The 24,321-nt window shown below is 41.4% G+C and overlaps 1 protein-coding gene across 3 annotated transcripts in view; it reads right to left on the bottom strand.

Moving 5' to 3' along the window:
* The window catches only part of znrf1 (zinc and ring finger 1), a 45,516-nt gene extending 21,812 nt beyond the window's left edge, over window positions 1-23,704 (bottom strand). For 2 of the 3 annotated variants that reach the window (XR_007138266.1, XM_047802207.1), the window contains exon 1: window positions 22,254-23,691. Coding sequence is in view for 1 of the 3 variants with exons in the window: in XM_047802207.1 (XP_047658163.1) it covers window positions 22,254-22,689 (436 nt within the window). In the remaining 2 variants the exon portion in view is untranslated. Of the gene's footprint in view, window positions 1-22,253 lie in introns of all 3 variants that reach the window. The other variant, XR_007138267.1, reaches the window with a different exon arrangement.
* Window positions 23,705-24,321: the final 617 nt, after the last annotated feature.

Here is a 24,321-nt window from a genome sequence, read left to right as displayed (position 1 = left end):
AAATCCAAGGGTCTGCTAATTCCTTCTTCAAAAGTAGTTTAATAGTTATGCTCAAAGATGTAACGACTTAAGTTAGTTAACTAAAAATGCAAATATACTAAACAAAATATCAAAAATCCTGTCAGAACAGCTAGCTGGCTCGAATAAGCCAATGCTAGCAGAGAGGATTGTAAATAAAGATGATAAAAATGGAAAGTTTTGTAATTTTTTTACTAAATTAGCTATTGTTAATAATGATATATAGAATAATAAAAATTTTATTAGCTAATTAGGTTGTCTGTACGATACAGCATGCGCACATCCACACACTTGTCTAAAGTGTTTAGCTTAGCCAACTAATGCAAATATAACTGAAAATCTGTGGGAAATCCTGTCAGGTTAGCTCAGCTCTTAAAACTAGAAGGAGTGTTTGCAGTGAAAAATCATGAGCGTTTATTAATATCAACATTTAGGAACATAATTAATGAGAATCCTCAAAAGTCCTGTCAGGTTAGCTTTATGTTAGCAGATAAGTAGCATTAATTGTCTCAAAGTATAGGTTCTCTCAGAAATCAAAGGTTGACATTTTAGATGTCTTTATGTCTATCTTTAAAGACAGATAGAAAGACAAAGAAAGAAAGAAAGAAAGAAAGAAAGAAAGAAAGAAAGAAAGAAAGAAAGAAAGAAAGAAAGAAAGAAAGGTCGGCATAAGATGTTTTTGTCTAATACATAAAACAGGGAGAAAGAAAGAAACAAGGAAAGAAAGAAAGAAAGAAAGAAAGAAAGAAAGAAAGAAAGAAAGAGAGAAAGAAAGAAAGAAAGAAAGAAAGAAAGAAAGAAAGAAAGAAAGAAAGAGAGAAAGAAAGAAAGAAAGAAAGAAAGAAAGAAAGAAAGAAAGAAAGAAAGAAAGAAAGAAAGAAAGAAAGAAAGAAATTATACTTTGTGATATACTTCCAGGATTATTACTTCATGATGTCAAGGACGCTTCATTATAATAACCATTCTGGATGAGGTTAGTCCAAAGTCTGTCCAAGTTATACAGAAAATTAAAGGATGTTTGTCTTATAAGCTTTCTTATTTTGGACAAGTTCAAACAAAGCATTCCTTCCGCTCTTATCAGCAAAGACAATCTGATGATTCTGAAAGTGTGTGACGCAAAACACCGATCAACAGTAGGAAGGCCTTAACGCAACACGCACAAGCTAATCAGCTAATTAGACATAAACTCATTAGCAAATGACCTCGAATGACCCTCTTATGCTAGCCATGCACACTTGGGTGATCCCTACAGACCAGACAGAGTCAGCAGGAGATGAGTACTGGATCATATTCACCCTGAAAATACCTGTATTAATATTTAATTATGTACACAGTACAGCGTGTAGCCACTTAGCCTCTCTGAAAGATGACTCTTGTTAGCAAAACAAGAAAATGACGTGCATGTGCATCGTGGGCTTGTGGAGTGTGAGCGTTGTTTTGATCGTTGTGTGTTCACTGGATTACAGAACAAAAATGTAAGAAACAGAAACAGTGAAAAATAATTGTAGATGGCAATGAAGGGGCCAAGCACCGATTACTCACAACACTTTAAATAACAAAAGTCACTTTAAAAAAAATTGCCTAATTATACAGCATCATCAAGCATCATGTACCAATGTATTAATTCATAATTTTTCTGATGCACTCGAAGTAACATTTCAAATTTCTCCTAAAAAAACAAAACAAAAAAAACTACAGACCTCTAAAAGATGCAATATGAAATATGATACATATAAATACGATTCAAATTCCAAGCACTATGTGTTAGAAGCACTGCCTACACTGCCAGTAAATGGGGTTGTCCTTGCTCACGCTTGAGAGAGATAAAGAAATAACAAATTGATCGGAAAGCCTTGAATCTAGCTAGTTGTCGGTCTTTTATCTATAAGACCGAAACATGTAGAGTAACAAAATATAATAATGACACAGAACCCATGATTAACTTCTTATATTCTCAGCTCTAAAGCTGATAATGGTTTCCTCATTGAAGGCTCCATCACTAGCAACAATGTTTGAATGTTTGGAAAAGAGGAGAATGTACTCCTGTATTGCTCCTCATACACCAATCAGATTTCTTGGACACCAAAGCCGAATTTTGTGCCACTGGCAACCACAATCATCAAACATCATATAAGATTATCATCAATTATTTACCCTATGCTGGTGATGCAGGGCAATAATGTGGAGATCTCACACAATGCTGAGGGCAGAGGCATTGTTTACTTCACCTACACATGGTAAAACATGTGGCTTTCGAAGACAAACCCAAATTATTAATGCTGCGTACAGTAGATATAAACAATATACCTGGTATTATGTTGGATATCCTGCAATCCATAATGTCCAGTTAACCAACTAAATGGTTGTAATGGCCAAATTGTTTTTGTTCTACTTCACTATCAGCTTTGTTGCCATGATGTTTTTGTGAGATTTGTGTTTTGAAAAATTTTCCAGAAAAGTATCCAAAGGTTCTTCACTAGCTCTGGGATTTAGTTTCAAAAGTAATGCACACATTAGTGACAAGTTAAAGTCCTTATGGGAGAAGGTAAGACGAGCCTTTGTGTGTTGCTGCAGAGCTTATGGTGAAAAATTCTGGACATTAATAAGCTCAATGCAGGTCACACTGGAGACACAGAGTTTAGACGGCCTGGAGAAAGTGTGTGTGTGTGTGTGTGTGTGTGTGTGTGTGTGTGTGTGTGTGTGTGTGTGTGTGTGTGTGTGTGTGTGTGTGTGTGTGTGTGACCTTAATCCCTGTGACTCACTTTAAGTGTCGGTGAGGAACAGCTGTAGATCAGTGGGACACCGCGACAAACACGGACGCAGTAATGAACAATGACTAAGCAGAATTCGAGTCTGACACCCAAAACACTAAGTAAAACATCAAAGGGTAAATGGCTAAATGTGGGGATGAAGGAAAAAAAATTTGTTAGGAATTCTATCAAAAGAGAACAATTCAGGTAAATGAAATAATTACATACATTTATTTCATAAGAATAAGACAAATTCATTAAAACCACTGACAATTTTACATCGAAATAACACTCAACATAGTACAACATAGTAAACTACGTGTGAAATTTGATTTCTTCTTTTTTTCCTTTATAACCATGTTGTCCACCACCACACAAAATAAAGTGAGTACCAATTACTGAACAATCATGGCCAATCATTAAAAGCTTATTTATTGAGAACATTTGGTTCACCGGACCAACAAGTGTATAGTACAGCTTGTACATCTGTTTTCTTTCCTTTTGTACCACATTTATAACATCATACAAGCTTGTGTACCTGCTTGGTTCAGCCAAGTATTGGCCGATATAACCCTGCATGCTCAGATAAATACGAAAAGCTACTTGGGATTTTGGGCCGGTGTGCCCTCAAGTTCAGCATCGTATCTCAACTTTCCATCCAAATGCTTCACAGTTTGAGGCCAAGTCAAAACTAAACATGTTGCTATCAGCTACTGAGTCAAACACCAAGTCCAGGAGAGATCAGAGCTTGGCAATGCTAATATACTGTATAATAACTCCTCAATGGCTCCTGGTTACACGATTGCACTGATGAAATGATTTATAATCCCACTCTCCAGGGTCACTCACATGAGGATGAGCTCACTTCTGATACTGGTTCCTCTTAACGTTTCTGCCTGATGTCTTCTCAGGGAGTTTTTCCTTGCCACTGTTGACTCTGGCTTATTAGGGATAGATATAAATTTAATTTATAAAATCTAATTTATAAAATGTAAATGTAATTTATTATACTGTATGATTAACTATTATTCTGACTTAATTATATATTAGTTATGTATGTATTTACCACAGAATTACAGCTAAATAAAGACTATTTATTTTGAAATGATTATTTATTTATTTATTTATTTAAGCAAGGAGTCTCTGCTGTCAGTGCTTTGTTACCGTCAACAGTTTCCCAGACACTGAAAGTCTTTTAGGGAGTTTTTCCTTGCAGACTAGCTTATCGGGGATAAATACAGTCACATTTAATTATAAGTCTAATATTAATCTTAAATCTTAATATTTATATTAGTCTTTGTATGTTATTAAACTTTTGTATTATCTCTTGTATGTTCTGTAAAGCTGCTTTGAGACAATGTCCATTGTAAAATGAGTTTGAATTAAATTGAATTGAACTGAACTGAACTGATATGACTTTGACGGTGAAGGCTTTCCGGTTTCTCTGGAACGTGACAAGCTGCATTATTTCAACTTGGTTTCTCAAACACAGCAAATTATAAAAAAAATAAATAAATAACAGAGATAATTAGATCACTTTAATTAGAATAAAAAAAAAATCACATTAGTGGTATCACAGTCGCTCCTATTCATCACACACACACACACACACACACACACACACACACATACAACGGGACTCTACATCCTCTTGCTGTCTTGCAGAATTTTTTCCCTCACATCACTTAGAGTCGCCTCCTGCACGTCGACCTTTCGTCTCGTCTCTGAGACGGTCAATTTCATTTCCTTCAGTTCAATTTCACTTCAGTTGAGATCTTACCCTTATCTGACATTCACTTTTAAACAATTTCCTCGAAACGGTCCCACTGATTGCACTCACTTGCCTGACTGAATATACATCATGTCCCTAAAAAGTCACTAACAACAAAAACAAACAGTGACAGTGGAAACATTTGTTGCTCTGTCATTCTCCAACATCTAACGATCCTTAGCTGGCTCTGGGCAAGTGTTGTTAATCATTTACACCATGTATCAAAACAATCAGCTGATCCTTTTATTTAGGAGCAGGCTGATCTGGGTGTCGTCCCATTCCGAAGGCCTCGAAGGACAGTGTAATGGAGGTGGTGTGAGTTCGCTTGCACTGGAACTGTGTTGCGATTTCTGTGATGACGTAATATGACCACAGATGCTATGGGTTCTATAGAATCACACTCAATTCAATTCTATTTGTATAGCACTTTTAGCAGTGGACATTGTCTCAAAGCAGCTTTACAGAACATAAGATAGAAAGTACAAAAAAGTTTAATATTAAATACAAGACATATTTAAATGTGTTTGTAATCATCCCTGAGGTGGCTGTTGTGAGGAAAAACTCCCTTAAATGGAATTTACTCCCTTAAATGCAAGAAACCTTGAGAGAAACCAGAATCAAAAGAGAACCTCATCCTCATTTGGATGACACTGGAGGGTGTGATTATAAACTGTTGTAAAGCAGTGTTATTATGAATAATGTCCTTTCTACAGTCATATACAGTCTGACAATTGTGTATTGATGAGGAGGTTGTTGTCCATAAAGACCATATATAGGACCATGAGTCTGAAAGCAGACCAATGCTGCAGGAAAACACCGGGAACAATCGCACACTCGGATTCACAACACGGCGAACGCCTCGAGTGTGAAAACCACCTAAATATCATGCTGCGTTCAAGATGAAGTCGCAATGTGTTTTTCCTCCATCTCCAACTAGTAAACAACACCAAAAACAGCTCCTACACTTGAAATTTCATCTTGGTATACTCTTCCCATTTATAGGTTCCTTCTCAGAGCGACATCAAATCAAGACGTTCTGCTGATCTGCATTTAAATGAGCAGTACTGGGTTTTGATCAAGTAAAATACAGACTTAATATTTGATTAAATCTTTAACACTAATCTTCTAATCACTGTTTACAGAAGGTTATCACCAACAATAGAGCTACCCGGTTAGCTTGTTGCTAAGCTACACACTATTGTCCTGTAATATTGTTGTTGTGCTGCAAATTTAGTCTAAAATGATACATGAATGTTTAAAGTTGACTAGAGCAGAACAGAACCCAGTAGGCATTCATGCCTGAAACTGGAAATGTGCCGTTAAGGTGGCTTTTTATGAAATTCACGTGCTCGGACAGAGCGTTCAAAAGAACATTCACAACACTTCCATTCATGTTTGACCAGTCTGTCCATTTTTTTTAATAAACATTCATTCATTCATCCATTCATTCATTTTCTACTGCTTATCCGAACTTCTCGGGTCACGGGGAGCCTGTGCCTATCTCAGGCATCATCCGGCATCGAGGCAGGATACACCCTGGACAGAGTGCCAACCCATCGCAGGGCACACACACACTCTCATTCACTCACACACACTACGGACAATTTTCCAGAGATGCCAATCAACCTACCATGCATGTCTTTGGACCGGGGAGGAAACCGGAGTACCCGGAGGAAACCCCCGAGGCACGGGGAGAACAAGCAACCTCCACACACACAAGGCGGAGGTGGGAATCGAACCCTCAACCCTGGAGGTGTGAGGCGAACGTTCTAACCACTAAGCCACCGTGCCCCCTTTATAATAAACAAAAAAACAAAAACAAAAAAAAATAACTAAATAGATTGGAACCGACTTCAAGTTGCCATTTGTAATTTATTTATTTTTTTCATTTTTTAATTTCCTTTAAGCGTTCATCTAGCAGACAGTCCAGCATTCGGGATCTTCTAGCAGGATCCGGGATTTTCTAGCAGGATAAATTTAAAACAAATGTAGTTTCTATATTTCTTTAAGGTTTCTGTTCCCAATAAGGAGAACGCAATCGTCCTTACGGCACCTTTCAATGGGACAAAGTACCTTAGGAGGCCAGAGGATTCTTAAAAACTCTCTCGTGTGGAACATCCACAGTGTGACGCAGCCACAATAAACACATAGTGTGTGATAAACACCGTGATTGTCACTGTGACGTTTGATGGAATCATGCAATAATTGGATCTCTTTATTTCTAAACAAACATTTGCAGCCATCTGATGGACACAAAAATGCAACGTACACGCATGTAATCTAAAGCGAGAGACGAACATCCAGCCTGCTTGTTTGGGATTCTGTCTGAGTGGAAACCAGCATGGCTTTATCGCACCGTCATTATAGGGAGCGCATTGATCCGGCTCTCTCCCTGGAGAGGTCGAAGCGAATCCGCGCCACATAAACAAACCAAATGGCCAATCGCACACAAGAGGATACACAGACACCCAGGAGACGTGATCGATAGTGAACGAGTGTGAGTGCGTAAAAAAAAAAACCCCACAGTGGCTTCTTTACAGCTGCGCTACTGCTGCTTGTGTAGGGATCGATAGCCAGTAACCCAAAGAAATGATTCAAGATGGAACTGATTTGTTTACCTTCTCATTGTATTGTCAACAATGGAGATGTTTCACAATGGAGCTTCAGGCTTTTCAGGCTTTACAGGTTCATACATCATAAAATAAAGTCCAATAAAAAGAAGCCTGACTAATAGAAAGCTTTGAATCATTGTGCTCATAAACTCACAATGACTGATGTAATGGCTGAACAGTAAACTTGAAAAGGTTGGATTAGGGCTGCACGATGTGGATATACAGTATAGAGCTACATGCAGTATATTCTATCTCTCTCTACATCTATCTACAATATAGCTATCGATGCGTGTATATGCGACATATATGATAGTGGTTAGTGATTAGCATATTTGCCTCACACCTCCAGTGTTGTGGTTCGAGTCCACCCCATGACTTACAGGCTTCGTGCAGGTACTCCAGTCAGAAGTCATGCATAGTAGGCTAAATAGCATCTGTAAATTGTCTGTTGTGTTTGTGTGTGTGTGTGTGTGTGTGTGTGTGTGTGTGTGTGTGTGTGTGTGTGTGCATGTGTGTGAGTGATTGGGGTGTCGATTGCTTTGTGCCCCAATTCCTCTGGGATAGACTACAGGTTCCCTATAAGCAGTACAGAAAATGGATCAATGGATAATCCACACCTGGCTGACATTAACACCCATTAGTACAGTATCTGTGATTAAGAACCTGGAGGTAATTAGTATTGATCCACTAATTGTTTCTTTTTTTCATTTCAAGATTTCCATTGAGTTTTTCTTGTTCTATATGCAAGTGTACAACTTTCCTGGACACACCATACCATCGAGTGTTCGGGAAATATGTGGATGCAGAAGTGTAAACTTTTAGGGGCTTTTTACACCCGGTCACTTCATGCGTTTTCTGTGATCCGATAGCTATCCGATCTAAATGCCCTCCTAAACGTTTTCGAGACGGATATAAATATGATCGTTCAAACCACTTCAGGAGGCGGTCTGGGACGCATTTTAGATGAAACTGGACAGGTGTAAATGAATGTGGTTGTTCAAGCCACATACGTCAGCGCTATACTCCTCCCAAATGGAAGTACGTCACTCGCGAGTGACCTTTCACCCAGGTGTCTCGTCGGGTCTTAAAACGCGCTGCTGCCACCAGCGAAAATGCAGCAAACAGTAAATGCTGTTTTTCGTAGCATAACCGTCGTAAAAAGTTTTTCCGTCTTCTTTATGATTGCATTCTGAAAACCACATACACCAAAGCGTGTTCCATTTCCATTACCCCGGAAACGAGGGGAAATATATTTGCATTTTGTGCGCGAGAAGAAAGATCGGATCGATATCCGATTCGCCGAGACGCATTTATGTGGCCTAATGTAAATGGAATAGTTTTATCAAATCAGATAGCTATCGGATCAGAGAAAACACACAAAGTGACCAGGTGTAAAAAGGCCCTTAGAGATTGTTTATCGAGCTTGGTTGATGCAGTAGAGTTTGAATTGTAGAAGAGTTTGAATTGACAAGGCCAAGATTTCAATAATGATGAATAAACTACATATTTTGCAGCTGTCCGTTCGATGAGCGGAGTTTCTGAGATTTGATTTGTCCAACTGAAACCTAATGAAAAGACAAGCAGCTCTTGTGATTTCTCACTGCCAGGCCATGCACCGCTACAGGAAGGAAGCCTAGTTTCTGAAACATAGCCATATGAAGCACACACAATAAGAAGATTAACAACTGTAACATCTAGGGCCTATCCCCTCAAACCAGGAGGGAAAATTCTGAACACACTGTTACACACTGAATACACTTGGGTTTAAGATAAGGCTGTCACGAATACTTGATTAGAATGAACTACTCTGGAACAGGCCTGGTGAAGGCAGTGTCACGACTTGAGCTTGCATGACTGCTTCCTGAAACAGGATCGCTAATCTTTATTGATGATGGAACTCATGACAGTTGCAGCAGAAGGAATTCGGAAGACTGCAGAAACATCCTGTCTGCCGATTTACTTCACTGTGCAGCAAGACAACGACCCAAAACAAACTACCAAACTAGATGCATTCGATCTCCTGAATATTAAGTGCCATTTTGTTCAAGAAATCTTTTCAATACTGTTGCTCACCAAAAAGTGAGTTGTCTGCGACAAAAGGCACCATTTTTGAAGCTAAATCTGGATTATTGTACCAATACTTTTGGATAGGGTGGGATAAACTGTTTACTAGAAGACTCTAAATTTAAGGACACACACACACACACACACACACACACACACACACACACAGGTCACGAGAGACAAAAAGTATTTGGGTGGCGTCGATTTGCCCGAAAACAAATGCTGATGCTAAATTCTGTCCGAATGCCTTCTTTATTAACGATTCCTCATAGATTAACCTGAAAGGGAGATGCATGAATCTGCTCGTTCTTGAAATCTGACACATCATTAATGCCTGTTAAACTTGACCATACACTGAGACGAGTCAGAGATAAGCGTGAGACAGGAGACCTCACGTCCTCGTGTTAGATCCTAATTAACATTTAATTGAATACAGCTGCTGCAATAGAAACATGTGTTTACTTGGGTTTCAATGCTGGTTTCATGCATAACGTTTCAATTGTTTATGTAGAGCAATCTGAAAAACATCCAGTGAGCTGTTGCTAAAAAGCACAACGGAATCCTTACTTTGGAGGATGGGGTCAGAGCACAGGGTCAGCCATGATACAGCACCACTGTAGCAGAGAGGGTTAAGGGCCTCGCTCAAGGGCCCAACAGTGGCAGCTTGGCAGTGCTTAGGCTTGACCATTGATCTTCCAATGAATAACCTGGAGCCATAACTACTTGGGCCACCACTGCCACGTCCTCCTGATGAGAGAGGTTTAATGAGAATGGACAGGTTGTTTCCAGCTGACTGGCAACCAGTCTTTACAACTACCCCGGAGAGCAGAAAAAAAAATTATATCCCAACAAATGTCTATCAGCGAACTAGATAGAACTTTCCAACCCGTTTAAACAGAAAGTAACATAACTTCAGGGTATAAATGAGCATCAGAAACCTGGACTTTTTTCATGCTCCTTCATCCGTCGTCAAGAAGATCAAGACATCTTCACAGGTCCACCCCGAATCCACCGTCACATTCTCTGATCTATACCCCTAATACTTCATCACACTGGGGTCAGTTCATCCTAACCCCCCACCCCACACCTTCTCCTTGTTCCCTTAGTGAGACTATTCAGGAAAGGGAGGATCCATGACCCAGAAGGATACAAATTTGTTTCCTGCCAACTTCCCTCAGACAATGACGCTTGATGTCGTGCCGTGCATGATTTTTTGTGGGTGATGTTGTTTTGTTCAGGATCGTTCCCTCTTAGCCAATCATATCCTGGTCAAATTGCCCCACCCCCTTTGCAGGCTGGAACAGCAAAATCAGCCCAAACATGGCTCTTCCCATGACATCACAGCACCTCTCTCTCTCTCTCTCTCTCTCTATCTCTCGTGCTCTCTTTCTGCTGCATTTTTTTTACCTTCAGCTGGAAAAGAACAGCTGTTTCCATGGCAACAGTGGAACAAGAAAACTAAGTAATGACATGGAGAGGAAAAGCAGGGTGTGTGTGTGTGTGTGTGTGTGTGAAGGATGGGGGCTGGGTGACACAATGACAGCGGCACACGTCCTCATTGTTTCTCCTCCGTACGAGGACGTCGCTGTTGTCGTGATTGCTGTCTTTGTCGTTCAGCTTCCAGACAGAAGCATAAATGGAGCTGTAACGATGCCGTCACAAAGGATTGTGGGAAACGTGGCTGTGTTATGGCATGAAAGAGCGAGTCTACTTCTGTGTGTGCGTGTGTGTGTCTCGATGCGTTATCTTTAGCTTTAGTCTCCATGAGCTCTATGGCAACAGTTGTCATGGCCTCTCGCTCAGAGCTCTGCTTGCCTAATTGGCCACTCGTTTGCAGTAACGGCGGGAAATCTGGCGGCCCTCACACACACACAGAATTGTGGTCACTCTCTTGCATCCTCGTCTCAGTCTGTCTGCGTCTCCGTCACCTCTTAGTGACTCCCATCCTCCGTTTCTTTCCATCTGTCTCTCACTTTCATCTCCAACTCTCTCCTCTGTTTTTTTCTCACACTCATTTCCAACTGTCTCTCATTCTGTTTCTTCTTGTCTCTCATCTTCTTCTTAACTGGTTCTCCTGGTCGCTCATCTTCTCAACCGTCTCTCTTGCTTTCATCGGTCTCTTGTCCTTTCCCTTTTTTTTGTCTCTCACCCTCAGCTCCAACTGTTTGCGTTTGTCTCCTCCTGTCTCGTTGACTTTCAGCTCTCATCCTCTTTCTGGTTGCTCCGTCTCATCTCCAACATCTCTCTTGATTTCAACAGTTCTAAAAGTCTCATCCACCTTCATGGCTGACGATCGTTTCTTCTCATCACTCTCCTCCCTCTTTATTTCTCTCTGTACATCCATACTCCTCATCTCAGTCTGTATCTTCGTCCCCTTTTTCTGACACAAATGGCTCTTCCCTCCATTCTTGCTCTCCTCATTAAGAACCTTGGTGACTTTCTCCTTCTGTTCTCATTCCACTTGCTTGGTTGGTCTCATTTCTGGACTTGTTTCTCCTCCTCCTCCTCCTCAATCCCTCTCTCTTCCACATCGGTTCCATACACTCTTTTATTTTCTCTCCTCTCCTTTCTGAGTATCTGTATCTCTCTCCTTGTCTCGCTCTTCCCAGACCAGATTGGTTTCACTTCCTGTTTTATCTTTTGTTCCCTCTTCAGCGGTCCTTTTTCCATCTCTTTCCCTTCTTCCATTTCTCTGTGTTCCCTTCTGTCTGTATCACTCCCCCCTCATACTCTGTCTATCTCTCACTCTCTATGTTGTCTCTGACTCTCATTGTCATGGTTTCTCTGACTCTCACACTCTCTTCTCAGACCCCACTGTAATCACAGATTAATTCAGTGCATCTCTCTTACTCTCTTTCTCTCTCTCTCTCTCTCTCTCTCTCTCTCTTTCTCTCACTTAGACTCTCCTACCATCATATTTTCTTTGTCCATCTTATTCATCTCACACCCGGTTTGACTCTCCACCACCGTCACTCTCGCTCCTTCGTCTCAGATGATTTCTCTCCATCATTTTCTGGTCTCTCTCTTCCTCTATCTCTCATCTTGGACTCTATTCTTTCTTGCTCTCTTTCTCTCCTCTCAGTCTCCCTTCCTCTTTTGTGTGTATGTTTATTCACTCTTTCTTAACTTTGAACTAGGACTGTTGTTTAACTTCTCGTGTTTGCGTTCTCTAGCTCTTTTTGTTCTTCTTCTTTTTAGTTCTTTTCCTTCTGCTTAGTCTCCAAATCTTTTCCTGCCTGAATTCAGACCCCAATTCTTTCCTTCTGCTTTCCCCCCATCTCTGTTCTCTCTCCTTTTCAACTCGCTCTCACTTCCTACCTGTTATCAGATGCTCCTTTGTATCTCCCTTGCTTCTCCATCACCTCTTACGCTATGTCAATGTGGATGAATGTCAGCTGAGGGTTGAGCATCTCAGAAAAATGCCATAACGAGGGATAAGGTTGTCACAGCAACATCCGACCCTATTCAGTCTTGCGGTGTGTGTGTCATGAGTGTCTCCTGGTCTGAGTTGTGTGTGTGTGTCCTTGTTTACATCATGTGAACATAATGTTCATGTGGATGTCTGTCTGTATCTGTGAGTCTGGTGATGTTGCGTGTTCTGTTGCTTCATTAAATCAGTAGAGTCTGATGTGCATCTCTGCCTGCTTGAATATGAATGTGTGTGTGTGTGTGTGTGTGTGTGGCTTTGCATAAATGTTTTACATATTGTGCTGAAGGGAAAAAGGAGAGACAATTAGAAAGAGAGAGAGAGAGAGAGAGAGAGAGAGAGAGAGAGAGAGAGATGAGGAAGTAAAGAGAAAGCAAGTCAACAACGAGTGACCTATATATCTGAATTGTGTTGCCAAAGATCAGAGCAGATGTTTCTCGTAAAATGTGTGTGTGTGTGTGTATGTGTGTGTGTGTTTAGGTTAACTGACATTAACTGCCATTCCCCTGCTTATTAGTAATTCCTGTTCGATCTCCTCGGATGAGTTTGTCACTTTAAAGCGGCGAGTTGAAAATCTAAATTTCGCAAGCTGCCTTTTCAGTGAGGATGACTACATCTAATCACAAGGAAAACACATGTGTCTCTTGAGATCACTCAAAAAACTCGAATGTTACACAACCTTCCACGGAGCCAGCATAATTTCTTCCTCTGTTGCTGTCAGTTTTCTGCTTTTGCTGCACTGCCTCCCCCCCAAAAAAACAAACAAACAAACAAACAAACAAAAAAAAACCTTCAAATCCGTCACTGAGTATCATTTTGTATCCTTCCTGCTTTGTGCCATTTAAATTCAGAGCTGACATGCAACTATACATCTAATAGATCCTGAAAAAACAGCAACAGGCTGTAATTACGGACCACGTGCCTTCTACATACACACTGTGCTTCTAAAACGCTGAAACGTTAAACAGACATTTTGCAGCACGATCCGGAGCCTAGCACAAAGAACATTGGGGCTTTCATTGGCCCTTAACCCTCTGCTCCTGTGATGTTGCATCATGACCTTGTGCTTTGACCCCAACCTCCAAAGTTGAGATACGTGAAGAATCCCACTGTGCTGTAATATATAATGTGACAAAATAAAGACTTCTATTCTATCCTATAATAAACAGCACTATAGCCATTTTGATTCTGTTTTATAGACGACGTCTATACAGAGAAATTCGTTCGATCGAATCGTTCAACGCCGTGGTGTCGGTTTAACGCTGCCAACGCTGACTCGGAGCAGGGTTTTCTAACTCTGGGTAAAAATTGATGCTTCATCTGTTTCTGCAACATAAGTGTGAACCGTTCCTCTACCTAGGGCTCTAGAATGATAATAACCCCTGGTGCTAAAAAAAAAAAAAAAGCCCTAGCAAATGAGAAAAAAATGAAGTAAAGTAGAATAAAATGCTCCAGCGATCGACATCAGCATAAAATCGCAAGGGTGAGGGGAAAAAAAAAAAAGCACAACATATTACACTTTCACTGTGCTCACATTTTGCTGTCTATTATCATGCTGATGGCTTGGTGGCGGCTGTGTGCTAATTAACTTCAGGCCGACCTTTTCCTCCGCCACTCGCTGTAGACGTCTGGGGCGACTGCCCACAACTGCAATTATCTCACCAGAAAGCAGTCAGTCTGTTAATTCTCATTTCTTTCTCTGCCCTAATGTTTTTTTTTTTGTTTTTTTTTAATGTTTTAATGCTACAAAACTTACTACGTGCAATTTCGCTCATCAGTGCTCATAAAGAAAAAGAGAGAAAAAAAAAAGAGTCACTTCAGGATCTTGGGTGGGGTAAATCTGGCAGCAGACCTCAGCGTGTTGTTAATTACCCGACACGTGTCCTGCTTCAACTAAAACTCAGTCTTCATTCGACAGAACAAAGTCTGAAACCAGACTGGGGAAAGAAAAAAAAAACACGTTTTAAGCTAATAAAACTAAAACTAACTAATGGAGCTAATTATTAAAAAAATTCATTCATTCATTCATTTCTTTCTTTCAGATATTTTTTAAGCTTTTGTTTAGTTACACGAGTATAAATGGATATGATGAACACAATGTCACGTGTTCAAAAATCCTGCGTCGGACAAAACAACGTTGGAAACATTCTGATTTCTTTATTGATTCATTGGCAATTCTGAGAAGTTTATAATGTTGTCAAACTAGTTAAAGAGAAAACCGAACGAATTTAAACCTTACAAATCACCCACAGGATGACTTCACGCCGGCGACACGAACGATTTAGTGATGCTTAAGAATTGTTTGGATTTTATAAACGTTAGCCGTGTAATACTAGCTTTACTTTATGGGATGTGGTTGTCTAGTGGTTAAGGTGTTGGCCTACCAATCGGAAGGAAGGTTGTGAGTTCGATTCCTATGTCCACCAAGCTGCCACTGCTGGGCCCTTGAGCAAGGCCCTTAACCCTCAATTGCTCAGTTGTATAAAAATGAGATAAAAAATGTCGCTCTGGATAAGGGCATCTGCTAAATGTTTATACTTGTTAGTTCATTGTTTTTGTGGACATTTGATACATGACATGTCTTGTGATATTTACTAATCCTGAAACATCACCAGTAAGGACAGGATATGAAAAAGAGAACAGAAACAAATCATATCGTCCTTTACTAACCGGACTGTTTATGTGTTTAGACACAGAATTATAGTGTGCGTGACAGACGCCGCTACAGTGAAGCAAAAATCATCTCCGGTGCGATCGATCGGCTCGGACTCAGTGACCCAGACTGCACGCTGAATCGGCCCACGTGACTCAACGGTAAGCGATTACTCTGGCCTAGTGCAGGAGAGTAATTAAAAAGACATGAGACGATCACTTCTGTCTTTATTTGGCCCTCAGCCCGGGGAACAACTGGAACGTCTGGTTGTGAATACGGCGGGCCTTTGTCTGAACGTCACAGAGTCGAGACAAGCTTTACGAGCTGAACTGAAAAATATTCAACATGTCAAAATAATTGTCAATTTTGGAGATATGAAGGGACAAATAAACAAAACAAACTTAGGCAAACATCGACAGACAACCCAGCATTGTCTTTTTGTTCCTTTGATACCGTTTTTGGGTTCCGTTTGGCAGACGCACTTATCCAGAGCAACTTACGTTATTAGCGTGTTTTATCATGGGATAGTGGTGCTAGGGTTCAAACTTACAACCTTCTGATCAGTAGTCCAACACCTTTAACACTAAGCTACCACATACCACTAGTCTCCTGATTAGTAAATGCTAATGAACACATTTAAAAAGTCTAAACACCCCTTAAGGCACTGTATAAGGTCACCGATGGCGGATGTGATGCCTGCTATAGTAACTTCCTCCTTCCAAATGACACTGGAAAACACACCTATTTTAACTACCAATAATGCAGCTCATGGTAGACTTCAAAAATCAATGCCCCTACGTTCTAGGACAGAAGGCAAGATAAAGGACGTGCTCGTCAAGGACGCGCAGCTCCCCGAGACTCGAGAGCAGGAGAGGCGAGTTAGCACATGCATGAGAGAGAAAAAAAAAATCAAGTTGCAATCTGTGATACACTGAAGAGATGAACTCTGGTTTTACCAAGCATGGTCACCGGCGAGACGGTGTTTACTCTGCACATGATGAAGAGGAGCAGCGAGACGCCGGCTCGAGGCGCCAGCTCGACTTCTGTGTAAAGGTTTTTTGAACGATAAAGCGTCTGTATTCTTTCAGGCAGCATTCATGCTAAAGTATGGAATGTATTATCAAGTGCACAATAAGCAGAAGCCAAAAGATGAAGGATCTTGACAGGATTCCAATTTTCATGCATGGTAGTAGTTTAAAGTGAGTGGGACGAGTGTTATGACGGGACCTGGATCTCATTGGTCACAAAACTCAGCACGATTTTATCTCTGGTTTCCTTGTAGCAGTCAAATTCTAAATAAAATAAAAAAGAAAAGAAAGAAAGCAAGATTCCTGGTGGCACACAGTATGAAGCAGTTATGTTTCTTTGCACTAAACCCTCCAAATCTCTTGGCAGAACAGACAATCCTTGCTGCTTGCATCTACCAGACCAATCGTTCTGCCAAACTGTTTTCTTTTAACCTGTTGATTTTGGTGAGACGCTGGAACTGTGAACGAGGTGTGTTTTATCTCCGAGCATTTAAGCCTCGTTGTGTTCGCTTAACGTTCACACGACGATGTCCGTTAAACGACGACTTACAAGCGGACAGTCGAGTAGCGTTATCTGGGACTTACAGCAACATGTGAGCTGCCAAATCATCTGTATATTACACACTACTGCTGCTGTATATTGCACAAAAGCATAATATTGCACAATATTGTTATTTGCACTCCCACACTTTATGTACCATTTCATCATATTTTATATATTTTGTTCATTCTATATCCACATTTTATACTCATTCTGTCTACAGTACAGACCAAAAGTTTGGACACACCTTCCAAAGGTTTGGACACACCACCTTTTCAACAGGACAATGACCCCAAACACACCTCCAGGCTGTGTAAGGGCTATTTGACCATCAAGGAGAGTGATGGGGTGCTGCACCAGATGACCTGGCCTCCACAGTCACTGGACCTGAACCCGATCGAGATGGTTGGGGTGAGCTGGACCGCAGAGTGAAGGCAAAAGGGCCAACAAGTGCTAAGCATCTCTGGGAACTCCTTCAAGACTGTTGGAAGACCATTTCAGGTGACGACCTCTTGAAGCTCATCAAGAGAATGCCAAGAGTGTGCAAAGCAGTAACCAAAGCAAAAGGTGGCTACTTTGAAGAACCTAGAATATGACATATTTTCAGTCGTTTCACACTTTTTTGTTATGTATGTATATAATTCCACACGTGTTAATTCATAGTTTTGATGCCTTCAGTGTGAATCTACAATTTTCCTAGTCATGAAAATAAAGAAAACTCTTTTAATGAGAAGGTGTGTCCAAACTTTTGGTCGGTACTGTACATTGTATCTCATCATCTGCATTGTTTTCTTGTATAGTATTGTGTTATTTATGTCTGTACCTTTGAGAGTCACAAATTGCTGGAACCAAATTCATTGTGTGTGTCAACACACTTGGCCAATAAATCTGATTCTGATTCTGAAATCTGATTCTGAACATGAAGCTATTTTTAACCTATAGTTTAAACTGATTCCACATTTAAGCACCTTCCAAAAAAAACCAGACCGATGTTTTAGACCCATCTAGGATACTTGTTTATAAGGCATGGGTAAAGATGGAGGTGTAAAAATGACCACACTGGAAGATGAACTTTTGAAAATTGCCTGCTGTTTTCTGTATCTCAGCTACTCTTACATTCATGTCAGGGTTTATTCAGGTTTAGTGTCACGAAGAATCTCATGAACATTCGAGCTGAAGTTAAAGCTCGGCCCTAATTAACGGACGCTTTAGTTAAACGTTAACTGTAGCGCTGCCGGTGTGTTGCTGAGACACCCGAGCAAGATACGGTTGCGTGAGTAACATGGCTTATATGTCGAGTGTTATACCTTTCCCGATAACTCTATAGCAATGTTGTGAATATTTGGGGTAACAACATATGATGTGCGATTTTGTGCAATACTAAAGTTTTTTTTTCTTCTAGTAATTTCAACAACCCGAGAAAGAACTTCTTACTGTCTTTTTCAAAACAAAAAAATAAAGCTTTAATAGCCTTTATCATCACCACATTACAGCGAAGTGCAATTCTTTTCTTCGCATATCCCAAATAAGGAGGTTGGACTCAGCATCCCTGGAACAGGGAAGGTTAAGGGCCTTGCTCAGTTGCCCAACAGAGTATTTGCAGTGCTGGAGTTTGAACCCGGGCCTTCCGATCAACAACCCAGAGCCGTAACCACCTGATCCAGAGCTGTCCCTTTTAAGTAGCTATGTTTTAGCTTAAACTGTGCTTTCCTAGTGGTGCAATGTCAAGATCAGTCATTGACTTGGTGACGTTTTTGCTCAAACCGCTAATCAGAAGAGAATAAGAACTGCGGCTACACGGTCAAATCAAGAAGTTTTCATTGTCATTTCAACCATATACAGCTGCCGCGGTACACAGTGAAATGAAACGCCGTTTCTCCAGGACCGTGGTGCTAAATAAAACGACAAAGCTACGTAAAGCAACACAGAGCTAAGGACTTAAGTACTTCAGCCCCTTCCTGAGAATTTATAGGCTTGTTTATTTACCATAGTGTGTATAAATACATTAAATTAACTAACTAGCTCAGTATGCATCAGTACATTACATTAGCTACCCATCGCTCAGGTTTTAGGTTTACAGACAGCTAAAAGGTAGGACTAGGCAGCACACTACCTCTGAATGATTTCACTGATTATTCTTGTACGCTTTATCGGGTAGATTTAATTAGATCAATTTCCTGTCAGAACAGCTGAATTAACAAGATCATATGGAACCCTTATACACACATAGTATGTGATAAGATCCCAATCTGTGCCCAGAAAATAAAAGATTGCATTAACAGTGTTGATGCTGAACCATTTCAAATGATAAGAGACAAAGTGTGGTTTGACTGGTCTGAAGCGAATGTGCCTCTGTGATGAGGTGTGGATTATAGAAGAAATTTGGCGGATTGAAAGAGCCATCTACATGCAAAACACACACACACACACACACACAGAGAGGAGTGTGATTCTTTCATAATTTGCATTAAAGTAAATAAGAGCATCCTCCATGCCTGAGGATTGAACTCCTCCCCTAACACCATCTAACCTCACAACTTAATCCTCATTAACCTCCACCGCCTCAGAAAAGCTGCTCTAAACAGAAAAATATGATGACGTTCTATAGCTCGAAGTCACCTGCAGCTTCGTCTACGACTGAACAACGACGCTCCAGCTCTACTGAATGGAGCAAAGTGTGACCTTTGACGAGGTGTGTCAGGAAAACAAACTCAGAGATGTTGACATCTGACTCTTCTCTCTCCAGAGAGCTCGTTTGCTTTCCGCTAACGAGCACCGAAGGGAGCTTGAACCATGGGAAACCCAACGCTTCTCGATCCTAATCTGCCGTCCCTGTGCGCTGCATAGTTTAGTGTTTTTCCTGTTTTAACACACCCAGAAAGGTGTGGTAACTTCATGGAAGACGTGTTGATGAACTGACGACAAGACTCAGGCGTGTTAGAGCAAGAACACGGTAATACGTGCAGTGCAAGAAGATTAACCAAAGGATAAGAGAATATATATATCCCTAACCCCCTTCCTTCCTTAATCAGTGTTTCCAAAACCTTCAGTCTTTATAGGTACATTTTTTCTTGCTCCAACACGCCAGACTCGGTTTAACAAGCGTGTTAAAGCGGGGAAATCACTGATTAGTGTTTTCTCTACTTTGGCACGTTCATTTTGACCTCACAAAGCGCTCCATATGGAAACACAGAGTTCAATCAATTATATAACAGAAGGAAAGACTGAGTGACGTTAAAGGATAAACAGAAAGCACAACTTTCTGTAGTTCTCTGTCATCGAGCCAAAAATAAATAAATTAAATCTTTAAATCCGCAAATTAAATGATCTACCGCTAGAGCTTCGATAACGAGTTCTTTGTCTAAGGAAAACGAGTTTTGAAGAATTTCACTAGGATTAAAAGGTTTCCTAAAAAAATCCACTTCATTTATTCCTCATTTGTCTTCAATATCCATTTCATCTTAATGGCCCCTGTGGATCTGGCCGAACACTTACCCCAGGAAGACTGGGAATAAGATGGGAAGATCCAAGATTTTTCAAACTGACCACAAATTATTCCTTAAAATGAGGCAACATTGTTCACAGCTCTTCAGGAAACACTTATTTTCAGGTCTCTAATGACAGATGAAGTAATAGATATCTAAACAGTGCCAAAGTTTAACATGGATAAAAAGTATGCAGAAAACGTTCGCTAATCTACGGTCTTCTCCAGAGGACGCTGTTAGCTTCGATCATCTATTCGTGACGATTGAGCGACACTCGACTTTTGTTCAATATGCATGTGAGCACCTTTAGGGTTAGAAACGTGTAGTAAATAACATGACTAGTATAGATGGCGTGCTTTCATTTATACCCAGAAAAGAAAAAAGGAAAAAAGTGAGAGACTGACACAGAAAAAAAGTGCAATGACTGAATCATTTCTCTCATACGTGGCGGCATGCAGGAGCCCTGTTAAAGCAGGCCTAACACCAAAATGTGGATTCGAACAGTAAGCTATGTTCATCCACTTAAGTCCCACATGACTGTATGACTGGTACAGTCACGTTGCCCAATCCTGCATCTTTACCCCGGCTGGTAACACACCTGACTCAGATCTTTAGCCATTCATGAGGTTAGGAGCAGGAAAAACACTTCACGTGTATAAGTGCAAGGAGACTCAAGAAACACTGCTTAGGCTCATGACCATATACACAGGCTGTAGTCCTTCTTCCCTTATATTTATGTTTTTTTGCCTGACTCATGCTCTGCCCGCTTTAATACTGCTTTGACTAGTTGAAGGTATGTCCCTTCAGTAATTTAGAAACAACCTGAATCGGAGTTTCCCGAAAGAAACGATGGCATCAGAGTTTGACGGCAAATCCGTTTGCGCAAGTACGGGTTTTAGGGCAAATTCCACTGGAAAATGTTAGAAGATACTTCAAAATCAGCAAAAACAAGTGTAAAAGAAATACTCAATGTGATAGAAGTAGAACGGTCATTAAAATTCATTTGCTTGGTACACAATATGCAGTACGCAATATTAAGTGTCTGATAAGAAAGCTGCGTTCTTCATTCTTTCCCCCGCAGTAAGTGATTTATCCTGATGGAGCTGGAGCCTATCCCAGGGAATGCTGATGTTGGTCATAAGCTGGGAAACACCCCAGATGGGACTCCCGCCAGTCCCTCACAGGGCACCATGCATATGCACATGATATCTCTCTCTCACACACACACACACACACACACACACACACACACACACACACACACACACACACAGAGTGGCAATTTAATGTAACCAAATCCACATCCATGCACATTTTTGGGAAATGGTAAGAAACCTTCAGAAGACAGAATGAGAACATACAGAGGTTTGATTAACCAGATCTTAATATCCAAATAAATGACTTATTTGTGTTTGGATTATGAACGCAGTTATCGCATCACTGCTAATACTCCTAATAAACTTAATATGCAAGTTATCTGGGTCAGATTGAGCAGAAAAAATGCTAAATTGTGATGTAAATCGGTGGTTGTGTTAACCCGGTTTAAAGCACTTCATTAAAAAAAGTAGTAAAATATGAGTACAAAGCACTGGTACTGTTGGGCCCTTGAGCAAGGCTCCTGAGCCTCTCTGTTCTAGAGGAGCCTCAACATGCCTGACCCTGGGCTATGACCTAAAGTCCTAACAAGCTAAAACATACAAAGGAAAGAATTTCGCTGTGTTTTCAGATAAACCCCTTAATTTGAACACCCTTCCGATTTGACCTGATCAGTGAGCTGGTGTTATATCCAGGTGTTTGTAGAGAAAATAAAGGGACGGAGACACATCTGTGAGATCCTGCGTTTGACAGCCATGTTGATGATGGTGATTTTAATGACAATGATGATGATGTTGCATATTGCTTACCGCTGTGTGTGCTGAACCAGCGGGGAGCGATGTGTAGAGGCAGCGTGTCCGCCAGTGATCCCCGCGAGCCCAGATACAGCACCCCGTCCGTGTGCCGCCCGTCACCGCCTGTTTCTCGGTATCCGTGAGCGCGCACCGAGTCCGAGCCGGAGCCGGAACCCTGTCCTGCAGCGGCCCGGTCCGGCTCATTGGCTCTGGGCGGGGCGGCCTGATTGGCAGCGGTGGTGGTGGTTGTGGTGTAAAAACCGAAGGGCACGGCGCCGTTATGCTCCATGCCCATACCTGCCACGGAACTCACCGAGCGGCTACGGAGCCCCATCGTCCCCGCCGTCCGGAAGTGACCAAAGTGGGCCGTTGGCGGCACCGCGCTGTCGTCTGTAGACACACCGGGAAACGGGGGCCGCGGCCGGGCCGCCGTGCTCTGCTTACCCCCCATGTGAAAAAGACGGGGGTGGGGACCGGGGGTGGGGATGTGGCGGAAATAAAAGGGCTCGAGTCGCCCCTCGAATGAGGGGGATTTTTCTCCCGAGCTTCCTCAGTCAGAAAACGACAAAACAATCAGACTGGAGAAAAAAAAATCCGGGTTGTCAAGTGTGACTGAAGCAGCTGTGTGTCCGGGAGACGCGGTCGGATCATGGAGTCGGATCACGGAGTCGGATCATGGAGTCATAGAGAAACAGCAGATAAAATAAATACGGGAGGCAGTTTAGATGTAGCGGAGCAGCAACACCGACGCACGCCCAAGTCAAGTGACTGACAGGACAGGATGTGCAAAATCACCACACAAACGATGACAAGGCTCACAGGACAGGAGATCCACAGGACTGGAGATCCACAGGAGATCCACAGGACAGGAGATCCACAGGACGGATCCAGTGGATCCACAGGAGAGATCCACAGGACAGGACGGAGATCCACAGCACAGTTGAGAACGCAGTCTTCTCCCTTTACGCTCATTTCAAGTCCAATAATCTCGGAACATTACGCCATGACATGTGGCAGCGCATGTTACTCGACGTGCGCCTTGAATGAGTGAGAAATTGTGTGTGCGTGTGTGTGTGTGTGTGTGTGTGTGTGTGTGTGTGTGTGTGTGTGTGTGTGTGTGTGTGTGTGTGTGTGTGTGTGTGTGTGTGTGTGTGTGTGTGTGTGTGTGTGTGTCTGGCGGCGGTGATGTCCAGGTGCGCTGCGCTTCACAAGCTCTCCGCCGTGGCGCCGCTGTTGCTGGTAGACAATGGGAGACTGTTACTGCGCACGCGCAGATTTACCAACCGCCAGATTGGACAGATGCTTTATTGAGCATGCGCGGATTTGGCAGCGTGGTTAAAAATTGGTCCATTTAATGTACATGTGCAAATACATCTGCACAGAAGAATGTCAGGTTACTGATGGTTTCATCCCACTGTCCAAATACATGCAGGTACAAATATACAAAAGACCAAAAGAGATGTAGCTTGCTGTAAATACAGAAACAAACAAACAATTGTCTGATACTGAATCAGAATCAGAATCAGAAAGGTCTTTATTGCCAAGTATGTGTTCACATACGAGAAATGTGTTCTAGTACTGGAGCTCCACAGTGTAAACAGAATGGCAATGATAAGAAATGAACACATATATAATAGACAGTTGTATGTACAGTGAAAAAAATGTGCAAATTGAAATATAAATGTGTACTTGTAAACAATGTAAGAATAGGGTTTGTTCTGTGTATGTTAGGTGTTCATCAGATGTACGTTAAGTGTTTATCAGATGGATTGCCTGAGGGAAGAAACTGTTCCTATATCTGGTCGTTTTGGTGCTCAGGTTTGGTGCTACTGAATGAATGATATTGAATTAATGACTGAATAAACAGTCTTTATTCCTGCTTAGTAGAATGGAGCTTGGATTAACATAAGAAAAAATATATGAGTGGAAAAAACAGAGAAAATGGAACCAGAAGTCGTGTCAGTGTCTTGAATATCTTTTTATTCCAGCAAGCTGATATTCTACGTTTACAATGATCACATTCCAACAAATAAGTTGGGAAGTCTGGTCTGCCACAGGAGGTGTTGATGCAGTTCTACACTGC

This window comes from Tachysurus fulvidraco, chromosome 17 (assembly GCF_022655615.1).
Source record: "Tachysurus fulvidraco isolate hzauxx_2018 chromosome 17, HZAU_PFXX_2.0, whole genome shotgun sequence".
Classification (NCBI taxonomy): domain Eukaryota; kingdom Metazoa; phylum Chordata; class Actinopteri; order Siluriformes; family Bagridae; genus Tachysurus; species Tachysurus fulvidraco.
This window is presented reverse-complemented; position numbering and strand designations above follow the sequence as displayed.